We start from the raw sequence: 26,621 nt of genomic DNA, 5'->3' as shown, positions 1-26,621 counted from the left end.
TCTCTCGATCCAGAGAGAGAGAAAGAGAAGAATAAACGTTGCATTTTACGTCCTATTTTCTCTCCTCCTTTTTCTCGTCTCTGGAACATCGAAGTGAAAAATTCTCGCGAATCAAAAATGGCGTTTCGCTTTCGTGGAAGGAAGGGAGAAGGAAGATTGGTTTCTCGAGCGAAAGTGAATCGTTATTGGCGAGGAATCGGAATTGCGTGTGAGTGGATATTAAGAAAAATAATAAAAAGAAGAAGAGAGAAGGGGAGGTCGAGTGTCGTTAAAGGTTTATCGTGACTCGATACGATGCGTCGAGTCCTCGCTTAATTAAAAAGGGGGCTCTTCGAAATTACCCCTTCTCCCTCGATTCTCCCTCGATTCTCGAGGAGGAGGCAAAGGTCAGGAAGGCTCGTAATAAGGAATTAATTTTTTCGAGGGAGAAGCAGTTTCCTCCGTAATCTTAGCGATAAAAAAAAAACTTTTCTTAACTTAAAAAATTTAAACTCCGGAAAATAGATCGATGTTTCCAAGATCCTTCTCCTCCTCATCATCGGAAAAAAGAGAAAAGACGACAGATTTCGAGCGAGCTGAAACGAAGAGGATTAAAAAAATGTTTGGAAGGAAAATGGTTGAAGGAGGGGGAGGGAGAATCGAGACGAGGCGAGTGTTGGAAGGAAAATAAAGCCGGGGCCGCAAAAAGGCGGATACGAGGAAGGAAAAAAAGCGGAACACGTTGAAGCAGACTGAAAAAGACAAGACGTCGGGCAGTGTACGTTTGCGTGCCAGTGTATCAGTGGGTCTTGGCTCTATCCAACGATCGATCAACAATCCTTTTTCCTTCCTTCCTTCTCCTCCTTCTTTCTCGCGAAAAAAACAACCCGTCACGATACGACCGACAAATTATTCCCACGTATCACATTTCTCACGCTTCGCCCCGAGTTTAACCGAGTTTCAACCCTTCCCGCTCCTCTTCTCTTCCTCTTTTTATAGAAAAGAGAGGAGAAGGGAAATTCGCTCGTCAAATTGAAAGGTAACTAAAAGGAGGATAACGAAGAGATATCGATTCGAGTATAATGGAACGGGAGAAGGAGGAGGAGGATAATGAGAGGGGGGGAGGCTCGTTAATATACGCGCATTTTTATACGCGCTTGATGGATCGCGTGGCGCAACGGCGACAGCCCCGATTTCTGGCCAAACCACTCTCCCCTTCTTCTTCTTACGCTTCCAAATTTCAAGGCCGACCTCCATCCACTTATATTTCTCGCGAGTAGAGTAAATCTCCTAAAGTAATCTAAACATCTTTCCACGTCTTTTTCTTCTTGGAGAATTACCTCTGTAGAAAGAGAGAGAGAGAAAGCAGAGTTTGGAAAGATTTTGCGGGGAGAAGGGAGAAGGTGGCTTTAACCCTGAGATCGGAAGTTTTGGGTCATCGGGGGTCAGAGGAGACCGGTCCATTGTGGCCGGTGGCGCGGCGAGCGCTTCTCCGGCTGTGCGGTGCAGTGAACTCAGGGCCGTATCGATTCGGCCGCCACTTTCGCGCCGGTTCCACGCTCCAACGCTTCCCCGCACCGTTTATCGATACAGCGCTCCCTATCTCTCTCTCTCTCATTGAACGCGTGTCGAGCCTCCATTTTCGGTGGAAACATTTATCGAAGGAGACGTAGAAAAGATTGGCGGAAATACGCGGTGCCCGATCGAAGCGAAAGCTCTCCCCTCCCCTCCCCTTTCTCTCTCTGCCGAGCTCGCGTTGTTGCGCCGAGCGGAGGAGGAGGAGGAGGAGGGGAGGGAAGCCGCATCGGGCACCCCGCTGCCACACTGACTCTGATATACTCGCGAGATACCCGAGTCAAGATTTAGTGCATCCTTTTGCCAGCTGCCCCGCAGAAAATCTGCGCGAGGGATCGCCGCCCCCCCCTTACAACCGATCGAAATGTTTCTCCTGTCCTTGAAACCAGTACCGCGCGCCGTCTTTGTTGGAAAAACAAGCGATCGATCCTCCTCTAACGATACCCTTCTTCTCGCTCTTCCTTCTTTCTCTTTCTTCTCTCAGATTCGAAAGAGGAATGAAATTTAGAGAGAGAGAATTTTAATGGAAAATTTGGGAAATGGTACGATTTCGATTGGGTGTAGTAGAGGAAAGGAGGAGAAAAGAAAGAGGAGGAGAGTTCCGGTGGATATAACACTGGCTCGCCGACGCGACGTTTTACAACCGAGAAGAGGGGCCCACGCAGGATTTATTGGCCGGAGAGAGAGAGAGAGAGAGAGAGAGGGAGGAGAATTTATGCGGAGATTCGCTGGCAGGTGGTTTTACTCGCGATGAAAAACCAAATTTCTCTCTCTTTCTTTTTACACTGCTCCCTTTTTAAAAGAAAAAGCGAGGAAGTCGAAATTTGGAAAGATTACGAGCAAGCTTGTTCTTGAGAAAAGATCGGATGGAACAGGTATCGAAATCGGTATCGCGTACGTCTCGTTCGAACTCGACGATTATTTCGGCTTCGTGCGTGGGCCCCAGGATCGAAGCAGAAAGAGAGAAAGAGAAAGAGAAAGAGAGAAAGAGGGAGAGAGAGAAAGAGAGAGAGAGGGGGGATGCGAGCCGATCCTCTTTTTTCTCTTCTTCACCACTCGACGCGTCCGAGCCTCGTCAAATCTCGCCTCTTTTTATCTCCTCGCCCTCGGCCCTGCTTTTTTAAATGCAAATTTCGGCCCCGCCGATTCCGTACGTTGAACTCCTCCTCCTCCTCCTCTTCCTTTGTCCGGCGGAGAAGAGTAAGAGTTGCTTTTCTTCGATCGATCGATCGAGAGAGAAAGAGAGAGAGAGAGACGTTGACGGATATTCTCTCTTCCTGTTTTCGAGGGAGGAACAGGCAGATGTAATTATCGAGAAACCTGTCCGTCCGCGCCTCGTTAACGAACCGTAAAAGTTGGACGACAACGGGAGTCGAAAACGGGGGCGCGGAAGCCACGGAACCGGGTTCGCGTAAGGTGACGTAATAACTACGCCTCCTTTCCTTTTTTTCAATTTTTTAAACGCCTGTCTGGAAATAAAAAAAAAAAAGAAAGGAGGGGGGGGAAGAAGGTTTCGGAAAACGATCGAGCGGAGAGACCGTAACCGCAAATCGTGGTAACACCTGTTCTCCCGAACAAGGGAAGGAGGGGGGGGGGGGGTTATAAAGTATCGTGGCGTGTTCAGGGGTGGTCCAGACACGAAGCGCAACGAAAAAGTCTGGTCGGTACGACGGAGGACGGAGAGAGACGGAGAGAGACGGAGAGAGCGCGTCCCTCGCGTGGACGTGGATGTCGAGTGGAGAAACGAGAGAAAGATGGATAGTTAAATGGATAGATAAAGAGAGAGAGAAAGAGAGAGGAGAAATAAGAAATGAGAGAAAGATGGATAGTTAAATAGATAGATAAATAGAGAGAGAAAGATAGATAAAGAAATAGATAGATAGATAGAAAGAGACGAGAGAAAGATAGTTAAATAAATAGATAAATAAATAGAGATAGAAATAGAGAGAGAGAGAGAGAGAGAGAGGAGAAATAAGAAACGAGAGAAAAATGGATAGTTAAATAGATAGATAAATAGAGAAAGAAAGATAGATACTAAAGAAATAGATAGATAGATAGAAAGAGACGAAAGAAAAATAGTTAAATAAATAGAGATAGAAATAGAGAGAGAGAGAGGAGAAATAAGAAACGAGAAAAAGATGGATAGTTAAATAGATAAATAGAGAGAGAAAGATAGATACTTAAAGAAATAAATAGATAGATAGAAAGAGACGAGAGAAAAATAGTTAAATAAATAGAGATAGAAATAGAGAGAGAGAGAGAGGAGAAATAAGAAACGAAAGAAAAATGGATAGTTAAATAAATAGATAAATAGAGAAAGAAAGATAGATACTAAAGAAATAAATAGATAGATAGAAAGAGACGAGAGAAAGATAGTTAAATAAATAGATAAATAAATAGAGATAGAAATAGAGAGAGAAAGAGAAAAGAGATAAGAAACGAGAAAAAGATGGATAGTTAAATAGATAGATAGATAAATAGATAAATAGAAAGAGACGAGAGAAAGATAGTTAAATAAATAGATAAATAAATAGAGATAGAAATAGAGAGAGAGAGAGAAAAGAGATAAGAAACGAGAAAAAGATGGATAGTTAAATAGATAGATAGATAGATAAATAGAAAGAGACGAGAGAAAGATAGTTAAATAAATAGATAAATAAATAGAGATAGAAATAGAGAGAAAGAGAGAGAGAGAGAGGGGAGACGGCGCGGCGAAGAGTCGAGCGGGAGGAGGGAGCGGAGAGAGAAGAATAAGAGAGAGAGAGAGGAAAGTTGGCTGAAAGCGAGCCGCCCGACACCGGTGGAATGACGAATGGGTTTGGGAAAGGAGCCGCATAAATCGTGGAGGATAATGCGGCTCGCACTTTTCGCTCCAATCCCCCTCCCCTCCCCTCCAATTCGAGCGCGAGTCTCGCCGAGGTTCTCGCTGCCGCTACCTCGAGAGAGCCCCCGATGCCCTCGGCCTCCGATAAACAAGCGAAGGCGAGATTTATTCGTTCGGCCGATAGTCGGTCAATTATTCGTCTTTATTTAGGTTTAAATAAACTCTTTATCCACTCGATGAACGCGGAAGTTTTGGGCGGACGGGATGCGTTTCGAAAGCGAATGAGAATGTTTCGAAGAGAGAATGGAGTGAGGAAAGGCGTGGGAAGCCGGGACACGTAAGGGTTTACGGTTGTTGTTGCAGAAATGTTTGATCGCGTTCGTGTCGGTCATGTAGGCAGCTCATTTATCGCGAATTCTTTTCTCTCTCTCTCTCTCCTATATGATCGAGAATTGAAAACTTGGACTTTTTACTCACTTTTCGTAAGAAGAAGAAGAAAGGAGCGAGCCAAAAAGTTGCGAAAGGGACGACGGATGGCCGACATTCAAAGAGTCCTTATCCCCGGGATATTTAGGGGGGAAGACTTGGTCGAGCGCCAACTTACGTGACGGGAATAAGGTTAAAGCGCGACTTCCTTCTCTCACCTTTCCTCAAAGCGGTGCCAAAAGGCGGCTGCCCCTTCCTCCGCCGCGACGACGAAATTGCATCGATCGAACTCTCTCCCCCTTCCTTCTCTCTTTGTCTCGACGAACGAGCGCTCTCCCTCCTCCCGAAACGAGGCGAAAACTTTTGACGATGTGCTCGAGGATAGGCCGGGGAAATTTATCCTTATCCCGCGCAACGAAGAACGTTACGAGCGTCGTAAATAACCACGACGGGGGGAGGTACGGGCGCACGGCGTATCTCCGCGGAGAGAAAGCTTCGAATCGCCTCCTATGACGCGATCCTCCCGGCCGAGAGAGTAAGAGAGAGAGAGAGTGTGTCGAGTCGCGCCTATTCCCTCGTACTTCCTTTCCTTGGCCGGGCTCGATCGAGGAATTCTTGCTTGAGGGGGGAGAAGGATACGAAAATTACGATTTACGGAAGTAGAAGTTTTAATTCGTATACGCGAGATCACTTTTCTTTTACAAAGACATCTTTTTTCCTTCGATATCCTCGATTTCGATTCGGTTTCAACATAGACGTTTAGAAACGTTTAGAAGCGACTTTGAAAACCTTTTACTTAGTCTCGCGCGACGTTTCTAGTTTCTCACGTCCACCGTCGTTGGACGGTGGCGTTGATGATCGGTCGAAGGCTTGTGATTGGTCGGTCGAGCGAGATGCGAAGGGCTCTATTCACCGGTTGAAATCGTCGTAACGGTTCGATTTATTGTATTTTCAGCTTGGTTCGGATGAAGGTAGAGGGAGGGGAAGGGCGAGATGAGGCATAACGCGATATAATACCGGACGTGCCGCCTCCCCGGTGCGCGAGGTAGGCAGCAACGATTCTGTGTATTTACCGTCCCGGCTTTTACCTACATCTACTACGCGCTCCACTCTCCCCCTCGCTCTTGCCCGCCCACGCGCAAAGCAACGACTCACAGTCTCACCCAAAGGGCCGCTGCCACTCGCATGGCATCGCTACGTACAGCTTGCCTTAATTCTCCCCAATCTCCTTGCGCGAAAGAAACACACGAACGCTTCCCTTCTTGTCTTTTAACGTGGAATTGTAGATATTTTAATTTTGGCATATGTCAAAGATAAACACACACACACACACACACACATATATATATATATATATATTATACCAAAAAGAGCAAAGAAGATTAAAGTAGTAGATGAAACATTGTTCGATCGAAGATCATTTTTCGATTTTTTTTTTTTTTTTAAGATATTTAGAGATATTTTAATTTTGGAATACGTTAACGATAAGAACAAAAAAGAGCTAATAGTAAAGGAAAAATTTTTCGACGAAGCAAACGCATTGCTTTTTTCTCAACGAGGCTCAAAGTTGGATATAGAAAATCGAATATATAGTTATCTATTTAGATTAGCTTTCAATTTTGGAATGGTCAACGATGAACATTTTTATATGGAAAAAAACAGAAAAGAAGAAATTGTTCACGAGCTTTTTCCAAACGATTTCGTTATCTTTTAACATATTTAGACCAGCTTTCAATTTTGGGATACACTCGTCAACGATAAATATTTTTTCAAAAAAATCGAGAAGGAGCAAAGTTGGTTTCGATATCTACGTAACAAAGAAAAAAATTTCTCACGCTTTTTCTCGCGAGCCTTTTCAACGAGGCTCGAGATCGGGAAGCGCGTTAGAGAAAATCGGAAATTTCATTTGGAGGGGGTGTGCAACAGGGGGTTGTTCACGTTGATCGCAGGCCATTACGTGGGCGGTAATTGCTGGACCGAGAGAAAGAAATCGAAAGTATCTTCCTTTTCCAGGGTTGAAGGCGAGCCATCCACCTCCGCTGTTAACGATCCCGGTCGCCTTCGACAGGGAGAGTCGAAGTAGGTGGTGGGGGGGTGTGGGCAGTGGCCGAGTCCAGACCGATCCTTCTTCCATCCGGTAGAAACGATTGACTCGATCCTCGGATTCTGGAAACTTCGAGCCTCGAGATCGATCGAATCGAAAAATCGGTGTAAATAGACTTTCTCGTTCACTTGATCTCCTTTCCCTCTTTTTTTTTTCGAATCGAACTTCGTTCGTGACGCCATATACGGAGAGGAGAGCGTTCTTTTTAATATTCGACTTATTCGAAGAATATTCGTATTTGGAAAGATAGGTGTAATAAAACTATAGAAATATTTGTGAAAGAATGGTTTAAGATAATTACTTAGAAAAATGAAACTTTAACACGTTATGAAGAATTTTCGTAAGTATTTGGAAAGATTATTCCATAGGACATATTATAAAACTATTAAATTATTTATTTATTATAAAAGTAATAAAAAAATAATTTATTAAAAGAATTATTTTTAACGTAAAATTTTAAAACATTCTATACAAAGCTGAAGTTGACAATTTGAACAAAAACTTGTCTTTTTTATTCGAATAATTCGCATACACATCTAATACCACTTATAACAGAATTACTTTTCCGAACAGTGATTACGTTGACTTCGTTGAAAATTTCCACAAGGTCAAATCCTAATAATTTTGCAGCTAATAAATCTTCTAATTTCTATATTTTGTTTTGTTCCAATTTTGTAAACTATTAAAGCGTTTACAATTGAGATCCCTAGAACAAATTGAATATCAAGCTTTCGATCCATTCGATCCCCTTTCTAATTGTACTGGCATAAGAAACTATTATTGATATTTCTATTGCGAACGGTAACACGATGGAAACAAACGACGCGAGACATCGTTCTTGCGACCGTCAGCGCGACTCGCGTTACTGAAATATCGATAGAAGTACACTTGATATACAGCGCCACGCGTGGCTTGAACGAGATTTCGTTAGAAACACAAGTGAACGCGTTAAAGCATTCAATACAAAGCTGAGGTTAGGACGAAAAATTGTTGTCTACTGTACAATTTATTAACTCTTCCATTTTTCTCTTCAACACTGGAACGAATTAGGGGAGAAATTTTAACAGTAAAATTTTAACACCACAAATATTCGAAGATGTTCGCGTAGAGTGCCAAAACGACGAGCGACTCGCGTTACTAAAATATCGATAGAGAAGTACACTTGATATACAGCGCCGCGCGTGGCCTGAACGAAATTTCGTTAGAAACACAAGTGAACGCGTTAAAGCATTCAATACAAAGCTGAGGTTAATCAGGACGAAAAATTGTTGTCTACTGTACGACTCACTAACTCTTCCATTTTTCTCTTCGACACTGGAACGAATTAGGAGAGAAATTTTAACAGTAAAATTTTAACACCACAAAGATTCGAAGATATTCGTATAGAGTGGAGAGGCAAGGAGCGACTCGCGTTACTGAAATATCGATAGAGAAGTATACTTGATATATAGCGCTGTGCGTGGTTTGAATGAGATTTCTTTCGAAATATACGCGACAAGGAACCTGTTAAAGCATTCCTATACAAAGCTGAGGTTGGTCAGGACGAAAATTTGTACTCCGTTGCATAACTCTTCCATTTTTCTTTTCGAATTAGGGGAGAAATTTTAACAGTTATACTACAAAGATTCGAAGATGTTCGCGTTATTAAAATATTGGTAGAAAAACCTGGCACAACTTGGCCCGAGATTTCGTTGGAAACACGCGCGGCAGTAAACGCGTTAACAAGAGTCGCGATGACGATTTTAACAGTTTCCAGTCCCGATCTTCAGAAAAAAGCAAAGATTCGAATTTTAATTTTAACCTCGAATACGACGAATTCAGAGAAAATTGGAAAACCCGATCCGGGGAGAAGAAAGATCGGAATCTTGGAACCTGATTCGCCGATAATAAAATTTTGAAAGGAAGAAAGGGGAAGGAAACTATTCTCACGTCTGATAATCGAGCCGTTTGATCAGACTCAAGGGAGGAAACGATTCATTTGGCAGAGATTGGCAAAATTGTCTAGCGGCCACCTCTGAAAATAATAATATTTAGCCGTCGGTCGGATATTGGTCGGAGCGTGGGCGGGTGGAAAGAAGGAAAGAGAAAGGAGAAGAAGGGGTTAGGATGCCCTCGATGGGTATAAATGGGCTCCCATTTAAGCTCGGTCCAGGAAGAGGGACGGGAGGGCGGACGACGAGAACGAGAGTGTCACATCCTGCGCTCGAATCGAAACCCTCCGGGCCTCTCTCCCTCTCTCCCTCTCTTTTTCTCTCATTGAGAGGAGGAAGAATCGGGGTCAAACCTCCCGCCGGCTAAATTGAGCTCGATCTAATCTGAAAGGACCTTGCGCCTACTTTCCTCTCCCCCTTTCCGGATCGATAGAAGCTGGTGCATTCGACTCCAACTCGAGCAAATATCCCTCCCCCCTCCGTCCTTTAAACCTTGAACGGTCTATCCGCCGCGGCTTCGGTATAAATATCGAAAGTCGGGGAGGAAAGGAGGAGGGAGGGATAGACGTAAACACACCGTCAACAGTGGTAACAGGTGGAAAACAGGATGCTCTCTCATTAACGCGTCTCCCAATCTCTTTTACTCCGTTCGAGGAAAGGAATCGACGCCCTCTCCTTGTTTGTATCTCTCTCTCTCTTTCTCCTAAGTTCAACCGTTGTTCGAGATTGCTCGAGATCGAGCGATATTTCGATTTAGCCGAATTTCTCGACTATTCTACACTTGCAATTCGAGGATTTTCGGAAGGATCGGAGCGACGCGTTCCCTTCAGAGTCGAGCGCCGCGTCCTCCGATCCCTCCTCGCGCGCGAGGCGAGGGGAGAAGCCACTCGAGCCCGACCCCTTCCCTTCCCTTCCAAGTATCGCGTTTCGGCGCGGTTAACGAGCAACGCTCGTACTCGTGACACGCGCCACCAGAGGGAAGAACAAGTCCATCCAATTGTCCCGCGGATCGTCGATTCGGGTAGTCGAACCGACGAGTAGTCGTTCGTACCCCTCTTCTCCTTCTCCTTCTACTTTCGCTCTTTATATGTATATATCACGAGCTTGTTTTGATGATCGCGTTTTCGTAACCCCTCGTCTCGTAGCGCGAGTGGTCTCGCGTTTCGAGAGTCGGGGAATAAAGCCCCTCCCTATTTGCAGGCGCAAAGCGTACGAATAAAATTTCTTCTCTTCCTTCGAAACGAATCGAACGATGAATTTGGCGATTTATTTCGTGGAAATAAGCGAGTTCGTTTCTGGATCGAGATGGAATCCATCGATCTGGTAAATGGGAATTTATTATTTTTATATCTTTGAGAGAATGAAAATAAATCGTTTAGAGATATCTTTCGTCTGTAGAAAAAATATTTCGCTCTCTGAAATATCGGTTCAACTCTCCCCAAAGATTTTGGACAAAATTTAACGGTCCAAGTTTCGAACGGAATTAATAATTTATCGTTTCGAAACGTAATAATAATAATTAATTAATTAATTAATAGATTATTCAAAATATATTTAATACGTAATTACTTGAAGAATCGCTATTCTTGGTGTCTTTGATTGTCGAATTACGACGATTTTCGAGGTTTAATTTCGTATTTTTTTAAAATCATGGACCAAACATCTTTCTTATATCCTTGTTTGCGATTACGAGTCATCGAGTTGACGACTTTTATCGTTTTATTAAATCCCTAAAATTCCCTAAAAATTCTCGAAAATTGTTCGACTAATTCTCGAAACAAAACTCTTCTTATCACCGTTCGATACGAATTTGAACTCGAAGTGAAAGGAGAATCCGTTTCTCGCGAGAAAAGGGAGGAATCTCGGGGAAAACGGCGAAAAACTCGGAACAAAGGCCAGATCTCTTCTCCCTCCCTTCGAAACACTTTGCATTGGAGGACCCGTTCCATTAAGACGGGTGCCGCGGAATTAATTAGATCGCGTATCTAGAGAAGAGGAGAGGGCACGATACGATGGGGGGAGAGGGAAGAGGAAACCCATCCCCAACCGACATCGTTCCGTCCGCTCTTTCGACGATCATCATTCATTAGCCGAGCGCCTTCGTTGTTCTCCCTCGCCCCATAAATCTTCCGCCTCTCATCCATCATCATCCATCGTATCTCTTCTCCCCCCCCCTCCCTTTCTTTCAAAACCCGCCGATCGAGTATCGGCCGAAAACAGCACTCTCAAAAGTTTATCCCTCGAAGAACAAAACGAAGCAAGAAGAAGGAAGGAGGGAGCATCGATAAACGCGCGGTCGCATCGCGGTTCTCGCGATCGGTGGGAAACGCGGGAGGGTGGCGGCCGAGGGGCGAGGGGCGGGCGGGCGGCGCACCGCCGGTCGATCTGCCGCGGTTGCCAGGCGACCAACATCCACCACCAGCCAACCCCATCCCCGTCCCAACCACCCCCGCGAGCGAGCGCACGCCGGCGACTCCGCTCCGCTGGCGCCACCTGCCTCGCCTCTGCCTCGCGCCGCCACCCCCGCCGTCCCCGCCCGCTGCCCGACAGTCGCGCGATGCACTCCACGCTGGCTGGACCTCGCCTCGGAGCTGCCGCCGGTCCTCCTCCCCTCCGCGCCGTCGATGCGCCTCTCGCGCCCTACCGAAAATCGCACGCGAGCCGCGAGCCCTCCTCCTCCTCCTCCTCCTCCTCCTCCTCCTGCTCCTGCTCCTCCGCCTCCTACTCCTCCTGCTCCGCGGCCGCCGCCTCCCCCCTCCCCCCCGCTCCGCCGGTCCGCGCCCGTCTTTGCTGCGGGAGGAGAGGACGCGAGCACCGACACCTCGGTTCGCTACCCGCCGCCATCTTGCCGCTAGTGCGTCTCGCCGCGCAACCAAGGACAACCCCGAACAAATAAGATAAGAAACGGGCGAGCGTCGCGCGCTCTCCCTCTCTCTCTGTCTTTGTGCCTCTTTCTCTGTCCCTCCTCGCTCCGTCGCTCGTCTCTCTCGCTCTGTTGTCGCTCGCTCGCTCGCTCCACCGCGAGTAAGTTTTCCAAGAGGAGGAAGGAGGGATGGGGACGGTGGTAGATCGGTAGGTCGCAGGATCCAGGCGGGATAATCGGGCGTGAGAGAGTGGCTCCGTTCCAGGCCAGGGGTCGTTGAACGTGAAAGGGGTAAGTGGAAGTAGAAGCAACGCAAGTAGAGGAGCGGCGGCCGGCTGTCAAACTGTCGGACGGCTGAGGCACGTGCTTGCTCCGTACGTGTCGCGCGCGCTGTTAACGTGTCGTATCGAGTTCTTGTTGTTCGAGCAAGGGATACGTTCGGATTGGGATTCGAGCGAGCGTTGTCGTCGATTTGAAAAGGGTTGTTATTTATTGTAATAATTCGATTTATACGTTGTATTGTATTATATTATATTATATGTAGTTGAGAGGAGTGTTTATGAGTTTCACCTCGATTATCGCAACAGTCCTCGATCGATCGATGCTTCGGTGGAAACATATCGCACGAGTGGTCGGTCGAGACTCTTCTACCGCCAACTCTCGCGGACTGAGACGTGCCCCGGAGGTGGAGCGTTGCGCGCCCTTCCCGAAGAAGGGAACTTGGGGAGAGGACGGTGTTATTCTTTCCCTCGAGCCTCTTTTTCGCTTCTTCCCTCCTCCTTTTCGGTGTCACCCCTTCGACTCGATGATAGTTACACGTGCGCTTCGCCCCTTTCTCTCTCCTCTCTCGCCGAAGGGAGAGCTGCGTTCCTGCTACTCGGCCGGAAGCCCCATTTTCGTCGACCGAATCATCAGCTCTGTGATGAACGCGGGAACGATAGGGGGATGGTGTAATTGTTTTGATTGAGAACGATCGAGGGGGGCTCGATCCACGCATTCTCTCTCTCTCTCTCTCTCTCTGCGGTTGTATCGATTCGAGTGGTTGCAATTTGGAAGGAGATATATATATATATGTATATGTAAATAAGGATGAAGGGAAGATGGGAGGTGTGTTTTTCTCGTTTTTTATAAAGGAAGGAGGAAGGTTTGAGAACGGCGGGGAGAATGACTTCCGTATTATCTGCACGGTGATACGGTGTCTCTTCGGTTCGTGTTTCGAGCGGTTCGCGTCGCTGCGGTTATCGGGCCCGCTCATTGTTTCCGTAATTATAGAGGACGATTTACACGCGGCGTGATCGATACAACGGGAACGTTGTAACAAAACGCTGGGAACAATACGAGCCTTGTTGCCCGTTCCGCGAGCGTAATGTTTTACACTCGCGTGTAATTGCAGTCCGCCGCCCGGTGATGTTACGTACGTATATACGTATATACGTACAACGAGGACGAGGACGGCATGCGTCATCCAGAATTGCGCGTTGCGACCGGCCGCTTCTCTTCTATTGTTATTATTATTATTATTATTTCTCTTTTCGGAAAAAAGGAAAAGGAAAAATTGCTTCCAAAAAAAATTTCTCTTTTCTGAAAAAAAGAGAAAAAGAAAAATTACTTTCAAAGGAGGTTTTCTAAAAAAAAGAGAAAAAGAAAAAAATAGGAGAAAAAAGAATTGGTTGCAGCGCGTGGGAAATTTCTCTTTTTCAAAAAAAAGGAAAAAGAAAAATTATTTTCAAAGGAAATATTTCCTAAAAAAAAAGAGAAAAAGAAAAATTACTTTCAAAGGAGATTGGAAATTTCTCTTTTCCAAAAAAAAAGAAAATTACTTTCAAAGGAGATTGGAAATTTCTCTTTTCCAAAAAAAAAAAAGGGAAAATTACTTTCAAAGGAGATTGGAAATTTTTCTTTTTCAAAAAAAAGAAAATTACTTTCAAAGAAGATTGGAAATTTCTCTTTTCCAAAAAAAAAAAGGGAAAATTACTTTCAAAAGAGGTTGGAAATTTTTCTTTTCCAAAAAAAAGAAAAGGGAAAATTACTTCCAACGCATTAAAAGTTTCTCTTTTCCAAAAAAAAAAAGGGAAAATTACTTTCAAAGGAGATTGGAAATTTCTTTTTTCCAAAAAAAAAAAGAGAAAATTACTTTCAAAGGAGATTGGAAATTTCTCTTTTCCAAAAAAAAAAGAAAAGGTTAAATTATTTTCAAAGAAAGTTGAAAATTTCTCTTTTCTAAAAAAAAAGTAAAAGAAAAATTACTTCCAAAGGAAATCTTTTCTAAAAAAAAAACAGAAAAAGAAAAATTACTTTCAAAGAAACTTGAAAGTTTCTCTTTTCCAAAAAGAAGAAAAAAAAAATTAATTCCAACGCGTTGAAAGTTTCTCTTTTCCAAAAAAAAGAAAAAGGAAAATTACTTTCAAAGAAAGTTGAAAATTTCTCTTTTCCAAAAAAAAAAAAAATTACTTCCAATGTATTAAAAGTTTCAATTTTCCAAAAAAAAGAAAAAGGAAAAATTACTTCCAACGCGTTGAAAGTTTCACTTTTCCAAAAAGAAGAGAAAGAAAAATTTCCAAAGCAAGTTCGAAATTTCACTTTTCCAAAAAAAAGAAAAATTACTTCCGACGCGTTGGAAAAAATTCGAATCATCTTAAAGAATTGAACAGACGTAAGGAAAAAGGAGGAAATTTCAGCGAATCTCCACTGAAAATAGAAACTCCACTCTCTCTCTCTCTCTCTCTCTCTCTACATATTTTCTCTCTCTCCACTTTTACTCCACTCCCAAGATTTCCCTTCCTCCTAAGAACAAAAAACTCTACCTGGACGATTTCGAAACGAATATTAAAAGAATCGATCGATTTCACGGTGGAATATTCGCGTTACGAATATACACGTACGAATACACGTACGTATTGGAACAAAGAAGAAGAAGAAGAAGAAGAAGAAGAAGAAGGTATCTCGGGGGTTAGAGTCGGAGGAGCACGGTCGAGCGACGAGGAGAGAATGTCAGGGTCGTACTTTAACCCCTGGCTGTCCTTCGAGGTTCCTCCCCTTCGGTCGCCAAGAGAGAGAGAGAGTAGCCTTGGATTTTTTTAATTATCATTGAATCACCGTTAAACACGACACTGTTAGGTGACTCTGAAATTAAGGTACGGCCACTTAAAGGCAAACCCGTAAAGCGACGCCTACGCACCTACGGGTACCTGCCTTAGCATTGCACTTAGGCAAGGATCCAGGGGCGGATCGAGCGCTCCACGCTTCCTCCATCTGTTCCCCCTCCCTTCTTCTCTTCCTTTCCCCGACAATTTTAATTTTTCGCCACCACCTTTCGAGCTTACTCACACTCTCTTGCTAATCCGTCCAAATATCCCCCATGTGAACCCCCCCCATGTCGGGGGGGAGGGATATTCTCTCTCCTCCTCGATTGGTGGAGGACCGGGTGGGTGGGGACGCGGCCCTGGCGCGCACAGGGTGGCCAGACAGAAAAATGGCAAGAGTTACCTACCACCGGTAACTCTGGATAAGGGCCGCGTAAAGACGAGTCGTAAAACTATGATTTACGGCTTGTCATTGATGATGCGTTTGCCGTCCGTCCATCCTTACGACCCTTCCCCTCTCCTCTTTCCTTTTTCTTCTTCTTCTTCTTCTTCTCGAGAGAGAGGACGATCGATCACACGGTCGAGAGAAGAAAGCGTATCGTTGAATATCGAGGAGAAATTTTTCGTATTTCCCTGGGCGAGGAAACGGGGGAAATCCGCGAGCGGAATATCGAGTGGAGCGATTGAAGGATACTTGCGACCTTGCTGCGGCTTCTTCTCTCTTCCTCGGCTCGCATTGTCCTCGAAGCGAGCGCGATGCGGTCAGTGGGTTATTTAAAGTTTGAAACGCGGTTATTTTTAATGGCCGTCTGCGGTTTCCATCAAACTTGCCGCGCCGAGAACTCCATTTTCCACGCTCCTCTTAATTTCCTCCGCTTCTCGCGCGAGATGTTTCTCGAAGAAGGAGTTTCTATCAGATTTTATCGCGAAACTTTCGACCGAGTGAAAGTAACGCAACGCTGGCTCGTCGTTAGGCGAGTAAGTTACGCGCGACGCCGGCCAACCCCCGGGGTCGAGAGGTCGAGTTGCAGAGAGGAACGAGCAGCGTTAAACGATCGGCCGGTTTTTGAAAGAAATTTATCCCTCTTTATTTCTTCCGATTGGAACAACCGAAAACAATAAATGTATATTTCTATTAATTACGTTTATTAGAAACATTTACGAGCGTGTGGATCGAAGAGGAATAAATACGAAGGATAATAAAATTTTATCGAGCTTTAAATTCTTGATAAATTGAACGGTAAACAATTTTCTTCTTTCAGATGTGAGCCTGTGAAGGTGGAATCCTCGAGAAGCGCGAGGTCCTCGCAATGGAGGCGGGACCGAAGCAACAGCAGCAGCAGCAGCAGCAGCAACAGCAACAACAGCAACAACAACAGCAGCAACAGCAGCAGCAAACTCAACAGCAGCAGCAAGCGCAACAAAATTCGTCGTGCGGCGCGTCGAGTGGACAGGCGGCGAGCGGGCAGGCGACGAGTCCGCAGAGCGGCGGGCAGCCTGCTCAAGGCCAGCCCCAAGCTCAACAAAATCAAGATGCGGCCGCGGTCGCGGCTTGCACGACTGCGGAGGCCGGGCCGGTGGAAGAGGGGGTGCTGCTGGCCAGGGTGCACGTCCCGGAACTCTACGTCAGCAAGTGTCTTCAATTCCCCAAGGATCAGCTAGTCTGGGACGTGAAGCAGCAATGCCTGGCATCCTTGCCCAAGGTAAGCCCACCACCTCCTTTCCCTCCCTCCGAGTGACTGACTTGTCGCGAGGAATCCTCCTTGGATCGCATCGACGATCCTCGGATAGATTCGGGAAGAGTCGGGCGGTGATTATCTCGAAATATTGGAAATATTGCGCGGCAACGTAATCCACGAGACGAGGATGCGTCGCGCAGAGTTGTTTCTTCCTTCCTTTCTTTCTTTCTTTTCGCGAGCTCCCCCGCCTCGTCAAGGACGAGGCGTCTCTTTCGAAGAGATACGCAGAGTTGCGAGGCACGGAGGAGGAGGGGGAGGAGTGCTGCTCGCTCTGTGCCACTTTGTACTGCGGAGATACGCGGTGGAGAGAAATTATGCCGGGAACCGTGCGTTATTCCCAGCCGCGACATACGCGCGGAATAATATCCGAGGCTATCTCCCCGACTCTTCCCTTCTCTTTCTCTCTTTATCTTTCTTTCTTATTTATTATATATATATACATATCGGCAGCCGGACCCGAGTCCGTAAAGTCACGAAGCGAGCACGCGGGATTAAGAGATTGCTACCGTGCGCCGCGACTCTCGTTTCCCCCTCCACGGTTTATTCATCGGAGATATTGGTCGGAGAGTGGGGGAAAGAGAGACGGCCGTGGAAACGAGCGCGAGTGGAACAAGCGTAGACTGTGTGCCGCGTTTCGAGGATGTCGTCCGGCTGCCGAGAAGAATTTCGAGATCGCACGAGAGAAGTAACAACACGACCACTCAAGACACGAACACTAGCCACCGGACAAAATAATAGCTAAGAAAATCTGTGTCGGTTCTTCTTCGAATCGTCTCTCTTTTCCTTTCTTCCTTCCTTTCTTTCTTCCTCGCCCCGTTTTTCGTCCCATACGGTATACGTGTATATACGCTACGCGAGAAGAATTTCTCCTTTTTTGCCGCGTTTGTTTCCGCGACAGAGGCGCGACGTGACGACTCCCCCGCCATTCTCGTTACGTTCTCTCACCCGGTCTCGGTGAAAACTGTTTCTCTCCTTTCCTCTCTCTCCTCCCTATTCTCTCTCTACCGCATAAACCTTCCGCCGAGACAATTGGATATTTTCCACGCGTTCGTGGCTATCGTACGCGTTAAAACGTATATTGTATATATATATATATATATATATTCGATATCCTGCCTTCGATATCGCTCCACGTATCTTGGATAAAAATTCGATAATTTTCGAACAATAATTAACCTCGAGGAAACGAAACGATTCTCTGCGACGCGCACACACGGACATACAGACACGTATACACGAGATGTGAAAAATGGGAGAAAAGGGATCGCTCGCGCGCGAATGTAACGGAAGGGGGGGAGGGTAGACAATATATCCAATACACGTATGTATGAATGTACGTGTGTGTATGTATGTATGTATATATATATATATATAGTTACTATACTAATTTTAGTATAAATTATGCACAGCGACACGCTGACACGTGTCCATCGATTTATTAATCGTGTAATATTTTTTATCTGACCTGTGGCGTTGTTGTTGTTGTTGTTGTTTTTGCTTTTGCCTCACTTGCACGGGGCGTGCGAACACACTACACCCGCCACCACCGAACCACCACCGAACCACCACCACCAACCACTTCACCTGTGCTATCGTCTTGTTGGGGCCCGATGCATCTTCTTCGAACGCACCCCCGTACTACTACTACTACTACTACTACTACTACTGCTACTGCTACTGCCACTATTACTACTACTACTACTATTACTATTACTACTGCGTCACACCCACGCCGCGAAACGACCGACAATCTCGAACCGATCGTATATCTCGCCCGACCTTCACCCTCCACCTCCACCGGTGTGTTGCGTCGCGGATACACCACCGCTTCTCCACCCCTTTCGAGCGCCTCGCAGGTGGCCACTTGGTACAGGGTACGTCTTCACTATTACTAACTAGCATGCATCCCAACCCCCTTTGCAAACATGCATCGAGAGAACAACCACCACCCTCGGCTTCTCTTTAGACCGATTGTTTCTCTTCTTTTTTTTTTTTTTTTTCTATCTCCGCCGCGAGAACCAGAGCAACCAGAGAGAAACCAATCACCAATCTTTTTTCTGCATGGCGAAACGAACCATCCCCCCACCCCCTTGGTTTCGAAACCAAGCCCACCCTGAGGGAAACGATAAGGAACGAGGAAGAAGAAGGAGAAGAAATATGGATGAATCGATTCGATGAAGAGAGAGAGAGAGAGGGAACGGTTTAATTAAGCGTGGAGGGGCTAAGCGCGGGGATCGATGACGCCGTCCTTCCTTATCGACGGGGCCTCGCGACAACTACGAACGAGGCAGAGTTATTTCGAGCATCTGCATGCGCTTATACACCAGCCTTTCAGCGCTGAAGTATCATAGAGAGATAAGCGCGTGTATCGGTTAAAGCGGTATCTCTCTCTCTCTCGCTGACCCCGTGGTTCACGTTCAAGGATGATATTACGATGCCTCCTTCTCTCTCTCTCTTCTTCTTCTTCTTCTCAAGGTCGTGCGACCGCACGTACGCACGCACTTTACTTTACAGCGAGACGACAACCCTCTCGATCGAGGATCAAATACAAATCGATCCCCGATTTTGGATTGAATCGATCGAGGGGAATGCTCCTCTTTCGATAATCTAACCGCTTTTTCGGCAACCATGATGAACGATAAGGTAAATGGGTCGGAGAGATCCACGCGCGGATAAAGCCTCGATAATCTCCCCGATCAAAGCGTTTTTTCGTTTCGCGCGAGGATCGACGAGTGGAAAAGTGGAGAATCGATCGCGATTTTCTTTCCAACAAGCCAATTCGAACGATCGATTCTTGTTTGGAAGGGGGGAGGGGGAAAAGTCGAGATTCCTCCCGAATGGAAATTTTTTCTTTTTCAAAAATAATATTTTTCGCGAAGGAGAAGAATAAGAAATATTTGCCACTCAAAACTTATTTTTTTCTATTGAAATTATACATATTTATTTCGTTTTTTTTTTTTTTTCTTAGGCTTTTAGATGTTATATTTGCGATCTTACGATGGATATGAAGTAAAATTTATTTTTTAAATTAATTATATAAAGTTTTAATATAATTATAAATTATTCGATGCATGATGAATTTTGATACCGAAGAACGTATTTGAATGAACAAATTTTTGAAATAAAGAAAAAGAAAGCGCAAAGATGAGATATATAAAGCTAAATCATTATGATGTATAATGATTTTATAAAATTAATTACTTACCTCGTCCACTTGATTCATTAATCGGTTCATAAAATTTCATAAAATTTCACAAAATAATTAATCCTAATTACTAATTCTTAAATTTAATTAAAATTAAATGTTAATTATCATAATTACAATATTACGCCGTTATATATTCCCGTGTTATTATTGCCACGCTGTAATGGTGTTAAATTAACTTTCGACCAACTTAGACGAAACGATTAACGATTTCTTCGTACGCGTGCCACGCCTCGCTCGTGTAAAATATGTTCGTTTATACACAAGAAAAGAATCGATTAAAACGTTTTCGCATATTCAAGCACCTTGGTGTTGCATGCGTGCAGATCTTTCGAATTTTTCATCGTCATCGTGTACACTTTTTCGAGAAATTGAAAAATTTTTTCAAAGCGATTTAAAAAGCGATAAAAAATTTTCAAGGTTTATCGGTTGAGAAAAGTTAATATGTTATAATTATTTTCACGCAAAAACTCGTAAATTCGATCGATCACTTCGAGATAATTAATATCTCTTATAATAAAAATTTTTCATTACTTTTTCATTCCTTCGTAAAAAGCTTAACTTAAATTTCTTTTTTAAAAAGATCGAAGATGAAAAATATTAACCAAAATTAAATTTGGCACGATACGCTTACTTCGAATCAAAAATTAATGAGATTAAAAAAAATAGCATTTTATTTTTCGGCAATTTGTAAATTTACTTTACCTTAAATCCACATTTATAATTAAAAAAAATACATATGAAAAAAAAATTGTTCAATTAATTCAATTCGCGTAAGAATTTTTTGAGGAACTTTTTTCAGAATGGCAAACACTCCACTTCACTCTGCTGCATGTTCCAAAAGTTTCTTTCTTACGTTAAGCAATGACATTAATTGATTATCTTTATATGAACACATAGACTCATTTATCAGCCGTTTATGGCATCAGTTCCAATCGTTAAAAATTTTTTTCTACATCGTTCAATATGAATAGCCAAAAGGAGCATGTTACGCTTTATCGGTTTGAAAATGGCGGGAATAACTGCAGACGAGATTTGTATCGTTTTACGGGAGCGGTGCAACTATTATCGATCGTCCGCGATTGGTTTAAGGGATTAGAGGTGGCAATTTTGACTCGAAAGATGAAGATGGCGGCAGCCGTCCAGCAACGACGAGTACGGACTTTGTCGAGCTGAAAATTCGCGATACAGGATGCAAGAGACAGTGGATGCCACTAACATTTTCAGAAAAACGGTATATAATCGCATGGCCAAGATCTGGGATACGTCGATCGAATTCCGCGGCTATTGACAGAGACCGACTTTACGAATCGCGTCTTCACGTTCGATTTCCTTTTCCACCGACGCGAAAGAGATCCTTTTTTCAAAGGGACTTGTTACCGGAGACGAGGCTTGGATTTTGTATCAAAAATGTGCGTCGAGAACGCACTCGATTCAAGAACGACGGACCTTCGATTATCCTGAAGCATAAACTTCACACGGACAAAATTCTTCTATCCATTTGACGGGATTGGAAAGGTATTTAGTCTGCTATGAGCTCCACTCTCAACGTGGAAACCATCAATTTTGGAAGATATCGCGATCTTGATAAATTGAAAATAGTACAGAAACGACGAGGTTGTCACGAGCAATACAAAACCAATGCAATGTTGCATCGACCGTAAGAGAAAAGCTGCTTAAAGCTGCTCACAATTCGATTCTATTATTCTTACTATTAAAAGAATTCTCTCCACGATAAACCAATCCGTAATTGAGCAATATTTTGCAAATAAATCGCAGCAATTAATATAACGCAATAAATTGACAATAAATTAAACAACAAATATCATGTATTCATTCCGTATCAAAAAAAAGAAAGAAACTTATGCGACATGTAAGAATCGGTGACAGCGCGTTACGCGTGCTCGCCACGGGATGGATGGGGTCCTCGTAAGATCATAGCGATGCCTTTCCTTTCAACTTTTCGTTCCCACGCGCATCCTTTCGCGCAGCGGATCGGGGAGGGGAACGAAACGGTTACGGTGGAAGGGGAAACTGAAAACAGGGAAGAGGGAGAAACGATCGGACGTGGTAAGTTTTTGCGTATCAATCGAACTGGGTAGTATCGGCGGTAGATGGCGATAACTCTCCTTCCAATGTACACCCCTCGTTAACCTTTGCGCTCGAATGCTGACTCTCAGCCATCGATTCGAACGGCGACCATTTATTTATTCACGCGCTCGATTTTTTTTTTTAAATAAATCCGTTCAGCTGTCTAGCTATAATCTTGTAAAGCGTGGAATAATATACTATTATAATTCGTCGAGTAGTTAGATCCTTTTCTTTCAAACTTTTTTCGTTTCATTATTTTCAATGTTTCCCAGTTTTGTAAGCATGAAATGAATACGGTAGTGAAATTAAGTGTTTCTGTTCATTAAGAAACAACGATTAATATAGACTTTAACATTCGACAAACTTTTTTCCTTTACACGTAAAGATACGTGTAAAATATTAGAGTAATAAAAAGTTTCATACGTGAGATCAATTTCAAGAAATTGTCCGGAATGCAAAGGGTTAAACAAGTTCCTTTCACGCGTATATTTCGTTCATCAAAAACAAACGTTCTTTTTATATATATACACACACACACACTATTTTAATATCGGAGAAACCGTTCACATAGGAGTGGAAACGAGGAGAACGCGTTCCTCGAACGTTTCTCGATCGGATTCGCGCCAATGAATATGTACCCATCCGGTCGATGGAGCGGTTTATCGAACGATTCCTCGACCAACGAGTTCGAGGCGTGATACGCGCACGTGCGTGTACGGACAGAGCCAAGGAGTGCTCTGATCGAACGCACGCGGAGAGAAAGAGAGAGATAGATATATATATATAAAAGCTCGCTTTTTTCGCCTCGATCAGAATCAACAAATCCTCCCGCGGAACAAACGCACGCCGAGCCTATTTATACGTTCGAGAGATCGAACGTCCTTCCGTACTTTCCACCACCGATGCGTGCCCTCGAGGAGGAGAAATTCCAGCCAAACCTTCAGGAAAATCCTCTGAAATATTCAATTTTCATATTTCTATTTAAATTTAGAAAAAAGTTATAATATATATAAAATAATCTTCTATATTAATATAATTTATTTCATAACTTTCTCCTTTGTAAATAACTTCGTGAAATCTATTTTAAAAATATAATTTATAATTTTTCTATGTATACGAATTCGAAATCCATCGTTCTCCCAGAGAGATAGGGGTAGAAACTTTGAAAGTAACGACATGACAGGGAGTTGGTTGAACTCTGAACTTGGTTCGAGAGATATTTCGAATATCGGAGGGGAGGGGGAGAGATTTTTTTCCTTCTCCTGTTAGGAGAGACGGACACGGTACGGTATCGTTCGTCCACTTTACCGGTTGGGACGCGCGAGTAGCCTTTTACCCGGGGCACTCTCCAACTGCAATCTCGTATTCATGAATTCCTTGTACGTAGCCCCTCTGCCTTCTTTCTCCGCCCGCGCTCCTTCCCTCCGTCCCTCTCGCTCCCCGCCCTTCCTTCCGCCTCCCTGACAATCCTATCCCGCGTCGCTCTCCGTCAGGGTGGCGAGGAGAGGGGGGACTAAGAAAATCGTTGCACGGCTTCTTCGTTGCCTCGCCTTCCCAAGCCTTCCTTCTTCCCCAACCGCGACTGTGAAAGAAGAAAGGCGAGAATCTCTCTCTCTCTCTCTCTCTCTCTCTTTCTTTCTTTCTCTAAACCGTTAGTTTTAAAACTGCTTAACGCGTTGACATTGGCCCGCGTATTTCTAACGAAATCTCGTTCAGGCCACGCGCGGCGCTGTACATCAAGTCCACTTCTCTACCGATATTTTAGTAACGCGAGTCGCTCGTCGTTTCGGCACTCTTCGGCGCGAACATCTTCGAATATTTGTGGTGTTAAAATTTTACTAACTTAAAATTTCTCCCCTAATTCGTTCCAGTGTTAAAGAGAAAAATGGAAGATTAATAAATTGTACAGTAGACAACAATTTTTCGTCCTAACCTCAGCTTTGTATTGAATGCTTTAACGCGTTCACTTGTGTTTCTAACGAAATCTCGTTCAGGCCACGCGTGGCGCTGTATATCAAGTGTACTTCTATCGATATTTCAGTAACGCGAGTCGCGCTGATGGTCGCAAGAACGAACGATGTCTCGCGTTGTTTCTTACCGTTCGGAATAGAAATAATAGTAATTGTATCGATAATATGCTAGGACAAGTAGAAAAAGGATCGAATGGTGTTCGACTTCAACGGATCGAAAACTTGGGATTCAACTTGTTTTAAGGATTATAATAGTTTATAAAATTGCGAGAAGAAAAGATGTAGAAATTAGAAGATTTATTAGCTGTCATAGTATTAGGATTACCTTGTCAAAATCTACAACGTAGTCAACGTAATATCGTTCGGAAAAGTAATTCTATTATAAGTGGTATTGGATGTGCATGCGAATTATGTTATTCGGATAAAAAAGACAACATATTTTTGTTCGGATCAAGTTCAGCTTTGTATAGAATGTTTTTACAACGATTTAATAGTTCGTAAGTCAAATAAGCGTTAGAATATGAGTGATCATAATCAACGTGTTAATAATTACATTTCGGTATAGCTTCTTTTCGAGAACGGAGAAGATCGAGACGGTTAGCCAGTTGTGTTGGCGAAATTCGGCGGATTTAGATTTATCTCTTCTTCCCTTCGTTCGGAGGAATCTGCTTTTTCCGCGCGAATGTATTCCGTGGAAACAGCTCGACTCGGGTGAAATAAAATTAATTACTCTCCCTTCTCCTCCGCTCTTTGATCTTCCATCCACGGTTTTTTAACCATCGAACGAGCACAGAGTGAGTGAGAGAAAGAGAGAGGGGTTTGGAGAATCCAGCGAGAATCCACTCGTCCGGTTTTTCACCTCCCCGAGTCGCGAACGTCTCTAATATTTTTCCGCGTTGAGTTGAGCGTGGGCGGCCCGTGCGACGCATAATCGATAGCGTTAATTAGAAAGTGTATGAAAGCGAAGAGCGGATTCATGCATCGGGGTCACGGGTCTCTCGATGTCGGTTCGTTAACACCGAACGGGTTGGGTGGAAACGAGACTCGACGTGAAAAATTATTCTCTTCTTTTTTTCTTTCTTTTGGCGACACGTGCCGTTGCCATTTTTTTTTTTACCCCTCGCCTTCCCGAAAATTTTCGGGAAATCGAAAAAGTAAACTGGAGACGAGTTTGAATATCGACGTTGGAGCTTTGATAACTGGAAATCATCAGGAGAAAAAGGTTATCGAATCGACTGGCAATATCCGGCAATTTACGTGTCTGATCGGTGTAATTTCCAGGGGGGCCGCGATTCGGGCGACGATTCGGCCAGAATCGAAAACGAGAGCCACGCCACCGACCGGCTTAATCCGGCTTGATTAAAATCGGCGAGGCGGGGCCGCCCCCTCCATTTCCTCCGCGCTTCCGAAATTTCCTGCCGGCCGTCGTTCGCCGCCCGTATTTTTTATTACCGACTTAGTTTCGATTAGTTCAAAGTGGTGGCTCTTCCCCTCCCTTCTTAACGTTCCAAGATCTCTCGTTATCCCTTTCGCTCGAGTTCCCTTTCCGTCCGCTTGGTGTCGAAAAGAAACGAAGAAGGTCAACGAAGGAAACGAGGCCCAACTCGCGAAACGAGGAGGAGTAGGGGGAGACTTCCGTGCGGGATTGATTGGCAATTATCGAGCGTGACGTCGTCGCGCCCGATTCTTCGATCCGGAAAATCGAGTTACTTGGAACGAAACTCGATTCGAGGAGGAGGAGGAGGAGGAGGAGGAAGAGGAGGAGGAGGAATCCGAAAATTCGATATCGGCCCTTAATCGGGCTTTAAATTGGGCGAGGAGGGGGATATCGAGGAAACGCTCGCTCGACGTCCACGTTTCACGGGATGGAAGATCGAACGATGATGATCTCCCCGCCGCTCGATGGCAACTAAAGGAGGCGAATGAAAACGTGCCACTAGCGTTAATCCTTTGTGTTAATCTTTCGCTCGGTCGAGCAATTCCGTGTTTTCTTACAGTTATAATGATTTCACGTCCTTCGTTCTCCTCGTTTCTCTTACGTGGAACGGTTTCTCGAAATATTGTGTATATTTGTGTTTGCAATTTTTGATGAACGAAATATACGAGTGAAAGGAACTTTTTTTTTAAGTTTGCATTCCGGATGATTTCCGTGAATTTCTTGGCTAACTTGAAATGATTTAACTTTTATAGTATTTTAATATTTTATGTATCTTTATAAGGAAAGAATTTATTGAATATTCTAAAGTCTATATCGTTGTTTTGATATTTTATGAAATTTTTAATACTTCTAACTTTTTTATCGCTTAGTTATTTATTTGGCTATTTGAGTAAAAAATAGTTTTAAAAAATAACAGCTCGTTTATATTCGAAGATTTTACAGATTTTGTTATCCTCTCTCTTTCTTCTCTCTATTCTATTATTCTTATTTTTCGCCTTCTTATATACTCATATATTATTTCTCTCTGTCATTCAAACTTCATCTTCTCAACTCGAATCGATCATTTTACTTATTCGAAACTTTGAAAATAATATTCTTATTACAGCCATCAAACTCGAACTAATCTCGAGGATGCATTCCAATCCATCTTTTGAGATAAGAAAATCTAATTGGACATGTAATATTTCCACACTTCATGAAGAAGAAAAAAAATTGTGCCTGAAAATAACATTTCTATTCCCACGATTGTCAAATTCGGACCAAGATGTAGATCTAATTTGAGATAGAAAAATCTAAGAATCCATTCTACATCTCGTAAAACAACAAATGAAAAAAATTTCAAAAAATCACTGATCCAAACTTGAAGGATTATTTCTCCTCATTAATCGAATTT

At 43.9% G+C, this 26,621-nt stretch overlaps 1 protein-coding gene across 14 annotated transcripts in view; it reads left to right on the top strand.

Moving 5' to 3' along the window:
• LOC726461 (protein shank) overlaps nt 1-26,621 on the top strand; it is a 102,068-nt gene that overhangs the window by 53,209 nt on the left and 22,238 nt on the right. For 10 of the 14 annotated variants that reach the window (XM_026439092.1, XM_026439090.1, XM_026439089.1 and 7 more), the window contains 2 exons: nt 16,048-16,488; nt 18,381-18,398. In XM_026439092.1, the coding sequence (XP_026294877.1) occupies nt 16,096-16,488; nt 18,381-18,398 (411 nt within the window). In that variant the 5' untranslated portion in view covers nt 16,048-16,095. Of the gene's footprint in view, nt 1-11,073; nt 11,994-16,047; nt 16,489-18,380; nt 18,399-26,621 lie in introns of those variants that run through there. The other 4 variants (XM_026439091.1, XM_026439087.1, XM_026439083.1 and 1 more) reach the window with 3 other exon arrangements.

Source organism: Apis mellifera, linkage group LG2 (genome assembly GCF_003254395.2).
Source record: "Apis mellifera strain DH4 linkage group LG2, Amel_HAv3.1, whole genome shotgun sequence".
Classification (NCBI taxonomy): domain Eukaryota; kingdom Metazoa; phylum Arthropoda; class Insecta; order Hymenoptera; family Apidae; genus Apis; species Apis mellifera.
Note: the sequence above shows the minus strand (reverse complement) of the source record. Positions and strands in the feature narration are given on the sequence as shown.